The sequence below is a fragment of the Engystomops pustulosus genome, unplaced genomic scaffold (assembly GCF_040894005.1).
Source record: "Engystomops pustulosus unplaced genomic scaffold, aEngPut4.maternal MAT_SCAFFOLD_93, whole genome shotgun sequence".
Classification (NCBI taxonomy): domain Eukaryota; kingdom Metazoa; phylum Chordata; class Amphibia; order Anura; family Leptodactylidae; genus Engystomops; species Engystomops pustulosus.
This window is the reverse complement of record NW_027284979.1, coordinates 110,154-124,844: the sequence shown is the minus strand read 5'-3', so window position 1 is coordinate 124,844 and position 14,691 is coordinate 110,154. Positions and strand designations below refer to the sequence as shown.

The 14,691-nt window shown below is 49.6% G+C and overlaps 1 protein-coding gene across 1 annotated transcript in view; it reads right to left on the bottom strand.

Moving 5' to 3' along the window:
* ATP2B2 (ATPase plasma membrane Ca2+ transporting 2) overlaps nucleotides 1-14,691 on the bottom strand; it is a 110,692-nt gene that overhangs the window by 14,209 nt on the left and 81,792 nt on the right. The window contains exon 20 of the mRNA XM_072131569.1: nucleotides 11,240-11,422. Coding sequence (XP_071987670.1) covers nucleotides 11,240-11,422 — 183 coding nt within the window. The remainder of the gene's footprint in view (nucleotides 1-11,239; nucleotides 11,423-14,691) is intronic.

Sequence of the window (14,691 nt, the reverse complement as noted above, 5' to 3'; positions counted from 1 at the left end):
GCTAGAGAGTTTGTAGCAAGAAATACAGATGTGTTCTCAGAGTTGCCAGGCTACACATCTGTAATTAAACATGATATTGTCACTGAGCCAGGGGTAAAGGTAAGATTAAGGCCGTACCGAGTCCCTGAAGCTCGTAGACAAGCCATATCAGAAGAAGTTCAGAAGATGCTGAAGCTAGGGGTTATTGAGGAGTCCAAAAGTGAGTGGGCCAGTCCAATTGTTCTAATTCCCAAACCGGATGGGACGTTGCGATTTTGCAACTATTTTAGAAAATTGAATGAGGTGTCTAAGTTTGATGCCTATCCCATGCCCCGGGTGGACGAGCTTATTGAGAGACTAGGGGGTGCTCGGTACTTCACCACCCTGGATCTAACTAAAGGATATTGGCAGGTACCCCTGACAGATAGGGCTAAAGAAAAGACAGCCTTTATCACCCCTGAGGGCCTTTTTCACTATGTTGTATTACCGTTTGGGCTTCATGGGGCCCCCGCTACCTTTCAACGGTTAATGGACATAATGTTAAAGCCACATAGGAGATACGCCTCCGCCTATCTAGATGACATTATCATCTACAGCCAAGACTGGGCGAGTCACTTGGCCAAGGTACAGGCCGTAGTGAACTCGCTAAGGGCAGCGGGCCTGACTGCAAACCCCAAGAAGTGTGCGCTGGGAATGGAGGAGACACACTATTTGGGGTATGTGATTGGTCGAGGTATAATTAAACCTCAGATCAACAAGATTGACGCTATACAGGGTTGGCCTCAACCAGTGAGCACAAAGCAAGTCAGGGCATTCCTGGGCATTGTAGGGTACTACAGACGGTTTATACCAAACTTTGCCACCATGTCCGCTCCCCTGACAGACCTGCTGAAGGGTAAAAGGCCTGTCATGGTGCGGTGGAATGAACAAGCAGAAGGTGCTTTTCAGGCATTGAAGTCTGCGTTGTGTGGATCTCCCATCCTCATTGCGCCAAACTTCAAGAAAGAGTTTATTGTGCAGACGGATGCGTCAGATGTAGGACTGGGAGCTGTCCTGTCTCAGGAGGTGAATGGCGGGGAACACCCCATTACTTACCTGAGCAGGAAGCTCACGCCAGCTGAAAAAAATTACAGTATCGTAGAGAAGGAATGTCTGGCGATAAAGTGGGCATTAGAGTCCCTACGGTACTACTTGCTGGGACGACAGTTCCGTCTCATAACTGACCACTCTCCTCTCACGTGGATGAGTAGAACTAAGGAGAAGAATGCCAGGGTCACTAGGTGGTTCTTGTCCCTCCAAAATTTCAGTTTCATGGTGGAGCACAGAGCCGGGAAGCTACAGGGCAATGCGGATGCCTTGTCCCGAACGCATTGCTTAATGTCAGGAGTTCGCCCCGGTGGGTCTGAACTGAGGGGGAGGGGATGTGAGAAAGTGAGAGGTATTGTGTGGGAAAACCGCTATCTGTCTTACAGGCAGATGAAATACATGTGGTAAAAGCCCTGGGTTTGTCTGCAGTAACCCAAGGGTTAATGCAGACATGATAAGCAGGAATAGTCTGTTTTGTCTGTGTTGGCCTAGCTAACACAGACACATTGGTAATGTCCGTACTGGGCCTGCTTATTATGGAGTAGGGGTAGGCTGGTAGTGGGACTCCTACTCCACCCGGGCTTCGGTCCTGGGCTTTTGTATAGCCCACAGGTGCAGGTCACAGGCCTCGTTAGGGCCTGATTTAGTCTGCAGGCCAGAAGCAGTAGGAGAGGCCCTACCTGGAGAGCTGAAAGCGAGATTGCATTCTCACAGCAAAGGTAACTGAGGGTCTCCTGTCTTGCTGCTGGCCAAGAGCGTGTGCCAGGCAGCCTGGTACCCGGATAGCTAGGGTCCTCAAAATGTATTAGACAGCGCCTAGCCGGGCAGGAATTACTTTTATAATGTTTTTGCATGTGCCTAAGCCAAGGCTGAATTTGTGTTCTGTTTTGCAAGTGTGAATAAACACTTAAGTTGGACTTTTAAACCTGCGTGTGTCACTGCTTCCTGCACTGCTACCAGTCAACTACCAGAGCAATTCCCCACAGCCTACATCACAGGAAGTCTTCCAGTGCATTAGTACAGGTCTAGACTACAGGAATCCTTCTTATCCTTTAGCAAAAGTCTACACCAGAGAAAGCCTTCTGGTTCTTCACTGAAGGCCTAGACTAGGGGAAACTTTCCGGTCCTCCAGTAAAAGTCTACACTGGAGGAAGCCTTCCAGTCCATCAGTAGAGGTCTACACCAGAGAAGACCTTACAGTCCTTCACTAAAGGTCTAGACCTGAGGGAGCCTTTCGATCCTTCAGTAAAGGTCTAGATGAGCAGAAGCCTTCTGGTTCTTTAGTGAAGGTCTAGACCAGAGGAAGCCTTGCAATCCATCACTAATATTCTACATCAGAGGAAGCCTTCCATTCCATCAGGAGGAGTCTACACCAGAGGAAGAGTTCCAGTGCTTCAGATAAAGTTTACACCAGAGTAAGCCTTCCAGGCCTTTATTAGATGCCTTGACTAGAGGAAGCCCTCCAGTCCTTCAGTAAAGGTCTTGACTAGAGGAAGCCTTCTGGCTTTTCACTAAAGGTTTAGACTTGAGGAAGCCTTTAAATCCTTCAGTAAAGGTCTAGAATAGAGGAAGACTTTTGGTTCTTCAGTAAAAGTCTAGAGGAGAGGAAGCCTTCCGGTTCTTTAGTAAAGGTCTAGACCAGAGGAACCCTTTGAGTCCATCAGTATTAGTCTACACCAGAGGATGGCTTTAAGTCCATCAGTGAAAGTCTACATCAGAGGAAGCCTTCCGGTCCTTCAGTAAAAGTCTACATTAGAGAGAGCCTACCGGTCCATCCGTATTAGTCTACACCAGAGGATGCCTTCCAGTCCATCAATAAGGGTCTACACCAGAGGAAGCCATCCAGTCATTCAGTAAAAGTCTAGACTAGAGGAAGCCTTTCAATCCTTCAGTAAAGGCCTACATCACAGGAAGTCTTCCAGTGCATTAGTACAGGTCTAGACTACAGGAATCCTTCTTATCCTTTAGCAAAAGTCTACACCAGAGGAAGCCTTTTGGTCCTTCAGTAAAGGTCTACACAATAGAAAACCTTCCGGTCTTTCAGTAAAAGTCTCGACAAGAGGAAGTCTTTAGGATCCTTAGTAAAGGTCTAGACCTGAGGAAGCTTTCCAGTCCTTCACTAAATATCTAGAGTAGAGGAAGCCTTTCAGTCCTTCATTAAAGGTCTACATCAAAGGAAGCCTTCAGGTCCTTCAGTAAAAGTCTACAGCAGAGGAAGCCTTCCTGTCTTCAGTAAAAGTCTAAACTAGAGGAAGCCTTTCGGTCCTTCACTAAAGGTCTAGACTAGAGGAAGCCTTACGGTCCTTCAGTAAAGTTGTAGATTAGAGGAAGCATTTCTGTCTTTTAATGAGAAGCCTTCCGCAACTTTAGTAAAGGTCTAGACCTGAGGAAGCTTTCCAGTCCTTCACTAAATGTGTAGATTAGAGGAAGCCTTTAAGTCCTTCATTAAAGGTATACATCAGAGGAAGCCTTCCAGTCCTACAGTAATAATCTACACTGGAGGAAGCCAGCCAGTAAAATTGTACACTAGATGAAGCCTTTCGGTCCTTCACTAAAGGTCTAGACTAGAGGAAGCCTTCAGTAAAGGTCTACACCAAAACAAGCCTTCCATTCCTTCAGTAAAAGTGTACACCAGAGGAAGCCAGACAGTCCTTCAGTAAAGGTATACAACAGAGGAAGCCTTTCAGTCCTTCAGTAAAGATCTAGACTAGATGAAACCTTCCAGTCCGTCACTAAAGGTCTGGACTAGAGGAAGCCTTATGGTCCTTCAATAAAGGTATAGACTAGAGGAAGATTTCCGGTCCGTCACTAAAGGTCTGGACTAGAGGAAGCCTTCAGTACAGGTCTACACCAAAAGAAGCCTTCCATTCCTTGAGTTCAGTAGTAGTCATTGCCAGGAATAGTCATGTATGACAAATTTATGAAGATGAAATGTGGAAGTGTTTCTCTTGCTACAGGCGAAATATGGAAGTGTTCTTCATGCCGCGTGTGAAGTGTGGAGGTGACTTACACAGCAAGTCCTATATGGTTATGGGATCCCAATTATCAGGTGTTAAAGTCGTACATGAGCTGCTGTGTCACTATGACCATGAAGCAACATCGGTCCTACACAACTTCAGAACCTGTAAAGAAGAAGCTGTACAAGAACTGCAGGGCGAGCAAATAAAGGACCAGCACAGATACTGGACTCCCCTGCAGCACAGCTCCGGGCTCCAGGAATATCATATATTACCCACCCCACCACAAGGAGGCAGTAAAACTATTTTGTGGGATAGGCCCCTCTTTCTTTCTTTTTTTCTTTCTTTACCATCTTGTTTTAAGTTATTGTGAAAATGAAAGAATTAAAATATTATGAACAATTACAGGCTCCAGAGCTGAGGAGGTGACAGCTCGGAGCCTCTTCTATCAGGTAATCGTGAGGAGGTCATGAAGATGATGTGCTGGCCTTGGAGGAGGCCTTGGTGAGAGCCACAGGCTAGTTGGCATTTCTGTGGATGTCTGGCAGTAAGAAGAAACTCACGCCCTGCTGCTGAGGTGCTGGTAGGAGAAGAAAGAGCATTGGATAACGAGACATGACTAGGACTAGAAATATTGGTAACATCCTGGTTCTGGCTGGTGGTGGATGATTGTCTCCTCAGGGCCCCCTGAAAGGAAGCCCCACTCTTGAAAGTATTCACTACTTCAATCTGTAACGGAGCAGAAAATGAGACAAGTTTCTTTAACAGTCCATGCAACAAATGGTAAAAATAATGATAATAAAAAACAACACACAACAATACAAAGACACAAAGCAAACATTGAGGCAAAAGACCAACATGAAATACAAGGAATACAAAGTGATACACACAGTAATCATATACAGGAACTGTACCGGTATCAGCCATTTATTCTTCAGGGGTCATATCCAAGGCTTCTAATCTTCTCTATACAATTTACATACTCACAGTATATGGAAATGATATGCCCAATATGTCAGAACAAACCTCAATAGGACAGCCCAAATGTGGGGTCCAGTCCTGCGTACCGTGCCTGTATGAGGTGGTGGGGTCTAGTGTACTGTGCAGTGAGTGTATGAGGTGGTGGGGTCCAGTGTACTGTGCAGTGAGCGTATGAGGTGGTGGGGTCTAGTGTAATGTGCAGTGAGTGTATGAGGTGGTGGGGTCCAGTGTACTGTGCAGTGAGTGAATGAGGTGGTGGGGTCCAGTGTACTGTGCAGTGAGCGTATGAGGTGGTAGGGTCTAGTGTACTGTGCAGTGAGTGTATGAGGTGGTGGGGTCCAGTGTACTGTGCAGTGAGTGTATGAGGTGGTGGGGTCTAGTGTCCTATGCAGTGAGTGTTTGAGGTGGTGGGGTCCTGTGCAGTAAGTGTATGAGGTGGTGGGGTCTAGTGTCCTGTGCAGTGACTGTATGAGGTGGTGGGGTCCGGTGTCCTGTGCAGTGAGTGTATGAGGTTGTGGGGTCCAGTGTAATGTGCAGTGAGTGTATGAGGTGGTGGGGTCTAGTGTCCTGTGCAGTGAGTGTATGAGGTGGTGGGGTCCAGTGTAATGTGCAGTGAGTGTATGAAGTGGTGGGGTCCGGTGTCCTGTGCAGTGAGTGTATGAGGTGGTGGGGTCTAGTGTACTGTGCAGTGAGTGTATGAGGTGGTGGGGTCTAGTGTCCTGTGCAGTGAGTGTATGAGGTGGTGGAGTCTAGTGTCCTGTGCAGTGAGTGTATGAGGTGGTGGGGTCTAGTGTCCTGTGCAGTGAGTGTATGAGGTGGTGGAGTCTAGTGTCCTGTGCAGTGAGTGTATGAGGTGGTGGGGTCTAGTGTACTGTGCAGTGAGTGTATGAGGTGGGGTTATCCTGCCACCTCTTCTATCTTTGTCTATGTAGATTAGTCTTCTCCTTTCTTGATAATAATTGTACTGATGGTCTCGGTGAGGGCGGTCTGCACTGGGGTACAGGGTGATTGTACAGGGCGGTCTGCACTGGGGTACAGGGTGATTGTACAGGGCGGTCTGCACTGGGGTACAGGGTGATTGTACAGGGTGGTCTGCACTGGGGTACAGGGTGATTGTACAAGGTGGTCTGCACTGGGGTACAGGGTGATTGTACAGGGCGGTCTGCACTGGAGTACAGGGTGATTGTACAGGGCGGTCTGCACTGGGGTACAGGGTGATTGTACAGGGCGGTCTGCACTGGGGTACAGGGTGATTGTACAGGGCGGTCTGCACTGGGGTACAGGGTGATTGTACAGGGTGGTCTGCACTGGGTACAGGGTGATTGTACAAGGTGGTCTGCACTGGGGTACAGGGTGATTGTACAGGGCGGTCTGCACTGGAGTACAGGGTGATTGTACAGGGCGGTCTGCACTGGGGTACAGGGTGATTGTACAGGGCTGTTTGCACTGGGGTACAGGGTGATTGTACAGGGCGGTCTGCACTGGGGTACAGGGTGATTGTACAGGGCGGTCTGCACTGGGGTACAGGGTGATTGTACAGGGCGGTCTGCACTGGGGTACAGGGTGATTGTACAGGGCGATCTGCACTGGGGTACAGGGCGGTCTGCACTGGGGTACAGGGTGATTGTACAGGGCGGTCTGCACTGGGGTACAGGGTGATTGTACAGGGCGGTCTGCACTGGGGTACAGGGCGGTCTGCACTGGGGTACAGGGTGATTGTACAGGGCGGTCTGCACTGGGGTACAGGGTGATTGTACAGGGCGGTCTGCACTGGGGTACAGGGTGATTGTACAGGGCGGTCTGCACTGGGGTACAGGGTGATTGTACAGGGCGGTCTGCACTGGGGTACAGGGTGGTTGTACAGGGCGGTCTGCACTGGGGTACAGGGTGATTGTACAGGGCGGTCTGCACTGGGGTACAGGGTGATTGTACAGGGCGGTCTGCACTGGGGTACAGGGCGGTCTGCACTGGGGTACAGGGTGATTGTACAGGGCGGTCTGCACTGGGGTACAGGGTGATTGTACAGGGCGGTCTGCACTGGGGTACAGGGTGATTGTACAGGGCGGTCTGCACTGGGGTACAGGGTGATTGTACAGGGCGGTCTGCACTGGGGTACAGGGTGATTGTACAGGGCGGTCTGCACTGGGGTACAGGGTGATTGTACAGGGCGGTCTGCACTGGGGTACAGGGTGATTGTACAGGGCGGTCTGCACTGGGGTACAGGGTGATTGTACAGGGTGGTCTGCACTTGGGGACCCCTCAGGCTGCATGGACAGACCTGTATGTAGGTCGGGTATAATGGATGTGTGTGGTACAGTATAGCGGGTGTGAGATGTAGGGAGGGGCTGAAGATGCCCCACCCTCCTGCACCTCATGTCCTCACCGTTATTTGCCCTAATGCCCCGCAATGTGCAGCTGTCTGGTTCTCCTTGGCTGCCTGGGACCTCGAGCACCCGGGACCACCAGGTCTATTCACTTAATGGAGGCTCCAGGCGGGGTCCTGCGCAGAGGCCCTGACAAATATCCCCCAATATAGACATTGTCCATACGCAGGCAGTGCCACGTGTGATCAAGGAGGCCACGGCACAGACGCTCTCAATGAGACTTCTCTACCATCAAAGTATAATAGACAGTCCTTACACGGGAGCCATGACTGACCACCCATAATAGACAGTCCTTACACGGAAGCCATGACTGACCACCCATAATAGACAGTCCTTACACAGAAGCCGTGACTGACCACCCATAATAGACAGTCCTTACACTGGAGCCATGACTGACCACCCATAATAGACAGTCCTTACACGGGAGCCGTGACTGACCACCCATAATAGACAGTCCTTACACGGAAGCCATGACTGACCACCCATAATAGACAGTCCTTACACGGAAGCCATGACTGACCACCCATAATAGACAGTCCTTACACGGGAGCTGTGACTGACCACCCATAATAGACAGTCCTTACACGGAAGCCATGACTGACCACCCATAATAGACAGTCCTTACACGGAAGCCGTGACTGACCACCCATAATAGACAGTCCTTACACGGAAGCCATGACTGACCACCCATAATAGACAGTCCTTACACGGGAGCCGTGACTGACCACCCATAATAGACAGTCCTTACACGGAAGCCATGACTGACCACCCATAATAGACAGTCCTTACACGGAAGCCATGACTGACCACCCATAATAGACAGTCCTTACACAGAAGCCGTGACTGACCACCCATAATAGACAGTCCTTACACGGGAGCTATGACTGACCACCCATAATAGACAGTCCTTACACGGGAGCTATGACTGACCACCCATAATAGACAGTCCTTACACGGAGCTATGACTGACCACCCATAATAGACAGTCCTAACACGGGAGCCGTGACTGACCACCCATAATAGACAGTCCTTACACGGAAGCCATGACTGACCACCCATAATAGACAGTCCTTACACGGAAGCCATGACTGACCACCCATAATAGACAGTCCTTACACAGAAGCCGTGACTGACCACCCATAATAGACAGTCCTTACACTGGAGCCATGACTGACCACCCATAATAGACAGTCCTTACACGGGAGCTATGACTGACCACCCATAATAGACAGTCCTTACACGGGAGCTATGACTGACCACCCATAATAGACAGTCCTTACACGGGAGCCGTGACTGACCACCCATAATAGACAGTCCTTACACGGAAGCCATGACTGACCACCCATAATAGACAGTCCTTACACGGAAGCCATGACTGACCACCCATAATAGACAGTCCTTACACGGAAGCCATGACTGACCACCCATAATAGACAGTCCTTACACGGAAGCCATGACTGACCACCCATAATAGACAGTCCTTACACGGAAGCCATGACTGACCACCCATAATAGACAGTCCTTACACGGAAGCCATGACTGACCACCCATAATAGACAGTCCTTACACGGAAGCCATGACTGACCACCCATAATAGACAGTCCTTACACGGAAGCCGTGACTGACCACCCATAATAGACAGTCCTTACACGGAAGCCGTGACTGACCACCCATAATAGACAGTCCTTACACGGAAGCCGTGACTGACCACCCATAATAGACAGTCCTTACACGGAAGCCGTGACTGACCACCCATAATAGACAGTCCTTACACGGAAGCCATGACTGACCACCCATAATAGACAGTCCTTACACGGGAGCCATGACTGACCACCCATAATAGACAGTCCTTACACGGGAGCCGTGACTGACCACCCATAATAGACAGTCCTTACACGGGAGCTGTGACTGACCACCCATAATAGACAGTCCTTACACAGGAGCCGTGACTGACCACCCATAATAGACAGTCCTTACACGGAAGCCATGACTGACCACCCATAATAGACAGTCCTTACACGGGAGCTATGACTGACCACCCATAATAGACAGTCCTTACACGGAAGCCATGACTGACCTCCCATAATAGACAGTCCTTAAACGGGAGCCATGACTGACCACCCATAATAGACAGTCCTTACACGGAAGCCATGACTGACCACCCATAATAGACAGTCCTTACACGGAAGCCGTGACTGACCACCCATAATAGACAGTCCTGACACAGGAGCCGTGACTGACCACCCATAATAGAGCCATGACTGACCACCCATAATAGACAGTCCTTACACGGAAGCCATGACTGAGCACCCATAATAGACAGTCCTTACACGGAAGCCGTGACTGACCACCCATAATAGACAGTCCTTACACGGAAGCCATGACTGACCACCCATAATAGACAGTCCTTACACGGAAGCCGTGACTGACCACCCATAATAGACAGTCCTTACACGGAAGCCATGACTGACCACCCATAATAGACCGTCCTTACACGGGAGCTATGACTGACCACCCATAATAGACAGTCCTTACACGGAAGCCATGACTGACCACCCATAATAGACAGTCCTTACACGGAAGCAATGACTGACCACCCATAATAGACAGTCCTTACACGGAAGCCGTGACTGACCACCCATAATAGACAGTCCTTACACGGAAGCCATGACTGACCACCCATAAAAGACCGTCCTTACACGGGAGCTATGACTGACCACCCATAATAGACAGTCCTTACACGGGAGCCGTGACTGACCACCCACAATAGACAGTCCTTAAACGGGAGCCATGACTGACCACCCATAATAGACAGTCCTTACACAGAAGCCGTGACTGACCACCCATAATAGACAGTCCTTACACGGGAGCCATGACTGACCACCCATAATAGACAGTCCTTACACGGGAGCCATGACTGACCACCCATAAAAGACCGTCCTTACACGGGAGCTATGACTGACCACCCATAATAGACAGTCCTTACACGGGAGCCGTGACTGACCACCCACAATAGACAGTCCTTAAACGGGAGCCATGACTGACCACCCATAATAGACAGTCCTTACACGGAAGCCGTGACTGACCACCCATAATAGACAGTCCTTACACGGGAGCCATGACTGACCACCCATAATAGACAGTCCTTACACGGGAGCCATGACTGACCACCCATAATAGAGCCATGACTGACCAATCATAATAGACAGTCCTTACACAGAAGCCGTGACTGACCACCCATAATAGACAGTCCTTACACGGAAGCCATGACTGACCACCCATAATAGACATTCCTTACACAGGAGCCGTGACCGACCACCCATAATAGACAGTCCTTACACGGGAGCCATGACTGACCACCCATAATAGACAGTCCTTAAACGGAAGCCATGACTGACCACCCATAATAGACAGTCCTTACACGGAAGCCGTGACTGACCACCCATAATAGACAGTCCTTACACGGAAGCCATGACTGACCACCCATAATAGACAGTCCTTACACGGAAGCCGTGACTGACCACCCACAATAGACAGTCCTTACACGGAAGCCATGACTGACCACCCATAATAGACAGTCCTTACACGGGAGCCATGACTGACCACCCATAATAGACAGTCCTTACACGGAAGCCGTGACTGACCACCCATAATAGACAGTCCTTACACGGGAGCCATGACTGACCACCCATAATAGACAGTCCTTACACGGGAGCCGTGACTGACCACCCATAATGACATCAGTGTTGGGGCTCATCATGGCCAACTAGAGGGAGAACATCTAGCGTCCCCCGTATTCATTACTCATGAGGAGCTCCTGGTCCATCACCTCTCATTCAATGTAACATATACCTGTGTTTGGATTCGGTTGAGGCCCCGGAACCAGAGTATCTGTCCACGTCTGAGTTCTCGCTCTGCGTGATCTATTTCTTCTACGTCTTCGTTGAGCTCTTCCTCTGTGATTTCCTCTTTCTTTGTCAGATGTCCGGCTCCTTTCAGGAACTTTAACCTGCTGCTTGGGATGCTGGAGATGACCTGTAAGCAGAGTAACATCTCTCCATCATACTGCACCGAATATGGACACGTGCTGTCATGTGTGGACACTGTGACCTGTACCATAGCAATGAATTATGGAACAGACCAATGTGTCCCGAGAGTCTGCCAGGACTGCTGAAAGGTAGGTAGCTAGGCCTCAGGTAGATTGCATTGTGTGGGGATGAGACCTCGTGTGATACAATCAAATATACAAAAGGGACCTTCCCTTGTAATCTCAGGCACCACAGAACCTGTCCACGGATTCTGACCACAGACAGTTTACAGATCCCCAGGTATGTAACAGGCGTCTCCGCTGGGAGTGTGTCGCATGCAATCGGATTGTGGTGTGGCTGCACAGGTTTCATACCACAGAAATGGGGACTTGGGCGTCAGACGATTCGACTGATTCAGACTGAGCGCAGGACACAGCGCTGCATAAAAGTTGGTACATGAAATAAGACGGCTGGGATTAGGGGAAAATCTGTTTGATTCCAAATCTATTTGGGTAAGCAACTGGCTTAGTGATAGAAAACAGAAGGTTGATGTTACCAGTGGGGGCCACAGGGTGAAGAACGGGGCCCCTTCTTTTTTAATATTTTTTTAATGAGGTTATCCAACCTTCAAAAAACTAAAGCTGGGTTGGGGCTGTTAAAAAAAATAAACCTGTACTTAACTCCCCCGGTGTCCCGCGCCACAGTCCCTTATAACCGTAAGCCTGTTTGTTTACAGGGACATGGCACATCAGCTGAAACTGCTTCCGGCTGCCCGACACGCCCACCCATTCCTTGTCCCAGCGCAAGAGCCCCCTGTAAAATACAGGCACACAGCACAACGGGATGGTGGTGCTGGAGACGAGGATCACTGTAGGTTGGAAAAGCCCTTTAATGATGTCATAGAGGTTTTACATAGTAGAGTTACAATATTTGTAGAAGATACTAAGCTCTGTAAAGTAAATAATACATAGTATAACATTACAGAGAGATTTGTAGAAACTGGAGAAATGGTTGATAAGGTTACATGTACATAAATTTAAGGTTATGCACTTGGGTTGAGGAAATGAAAATTATAATTGTGTTTTATATGATAAATTTCTTGGAAAACTGATGCAGAAAAAGACTTGTGGGTAGTGGAGGATGTTTAACTTAATCTTAGTGACTAGTGCCAGGAAGCTGCTAATAAAAATATGGGGTCAGGAAAGGAAATCCCTGGGCCACACACAGAATATTGTGGACAGTTTTAAGCACCAGTGTATGAACAGGACATAGTAGAGCTGTGACCAGGAGGCATCCTCTACACCTTCATCAGAGGTGATTCTCCTATCACCATAGACAGGGGGCATCCTCTACACCTAGAGGAGAGGAGGTTCTACCATCACCATAGATATGGGGCATCCTCTACACCTAGAGGAGAGGAGGTTCTACCATCACCATAGACAGGGGACATCCTCTACACCTAGAGGAAAGGAGGTTCTACCATCACCATAGACAGGAGGCATCCTCTACACCTAGAGGAGAGCAGGTTTTTCCATCACCATAGACAGGGGGCATCCTCTACACCTAGAGGAGAGGAGGTTCTACCATCACCATAGATATGGGGCATCCTCTACACCTAGAGGAGAGGAGGTTCTACCATCACCATAGACAGGGGGCATCCTCTACACCTAGAGGAGAGGAGGTTCTACCATCACCATAGACAGGGGGCATCCTCTACACCTAGAGGAGAGGAGGTTCTACCATCACCATAGACAGGGGGCATCCTCTACACCTAGAGGAGAGGAGGTTCTACCATCACCATAGATATGGGGCATCCTCTACACCTAGAGGAGAGGAGGTCCCACCATCACCATAGACAGGGGGCATCCTCTACACCTTGATCAGAGGTGATTCTACCATCACCATAGACAGGGGCCATCCTCTACACCTAGAGAAGAGGAGGTTCTACCATCACCATAGACAGGGGGCATCATCTACACCTAGAGAAGAGGAGGTTCTACCATCACCATAGACAGGGGGCATCCTCTACACCTAGAGATGAGGAGGCTATACCAACACCATAGACAGCGTGCATCCTCTACACCTAGAGAGGAGGTTCTACCATCATCATAGACAGGGGCATCCTCTACACCTGGAGGAGAGCAGGTTCTATCATCAGCATAGACAGGGGAAATCCTCTACACCTAGAGGAGAGGAGGTTCTACCATCACCATAGACAGGGGGGCATCCTCTACACCTAGAGGAGAGGAGGTTCTACCATCACCATAGACAGGGGGGCATCCTCTACACCTAGAGGAGAGGAGGTTCTACCATCACCATAGACAGGGGGCATCCTCTACACCTAGAGGAGAGGAGGTTCTACCATCACCATAGACAGGGGGCATCCTCTACACCTAGAGGAGAGGAGGCTCTACCATCACCATAGACAGGGGACATCCTCTACACCTAGAGGAGAGGAGGTACTACCATCACCATAGACAGGGAGCATCCTCTACACCTAGAGGAGAGGAGGTTCTACCATCACCATAGACAGGGGGCATCCTCTACACCTAGAGGAGAGGAGGTTCTACCATCACCATAGACAGGGACATCCTCTACACCTAGAGGAAAGGAGGTTCTACCATCACCATAGACAGGGGGCATCCTCTACACCTAAAGGAGAGGAGGTTCTACCATCACCATAGACATGGGGCATCCTCTACACCTAGAGAGGAGGAGGTTCTACCATCACCATAGACAGGGGGCATCCTCTACACCTAGAGGAGAGGAGGTTCTACCATCACCATAGACATGGGGCATCCTCTACACCTAGAGAGGAGGAGGTTCTACCATCACCATAGACAGGGGGCATCCTCTACACCTAGAGGAGAGGAGGTTCTAGCATCACCATAGACAGGGGGCATCCTCTACACCTAGAGGAGAGGAGGTTCTACCATCCACATAGACAGGGGGCATCCTCTACACCTAGAGGAGAGGAGGTTCTACCATCACCATAGACAGGGGGCATCCTCTTCACCTAGAGGAGAGGAGGTTCTACCATCACCATAGACAGGGGGCATCCTCTACACCTAGAGGAGAGGAGGTTCTACCATCAACATAGACATGGGGCATCCTCTACACCTAGAGGAGAGGAGGTTCTACCATCACCATAGACAGGGGGCATCCTCTATACCTAGAGGAGAGGAGGTTCTACCATCACCATAGACAGGGGGGCATCCTCTACACCTAGAGGAGGTTCTACCATCACCATAGACAGGGGGCATCCTCTACACCTAG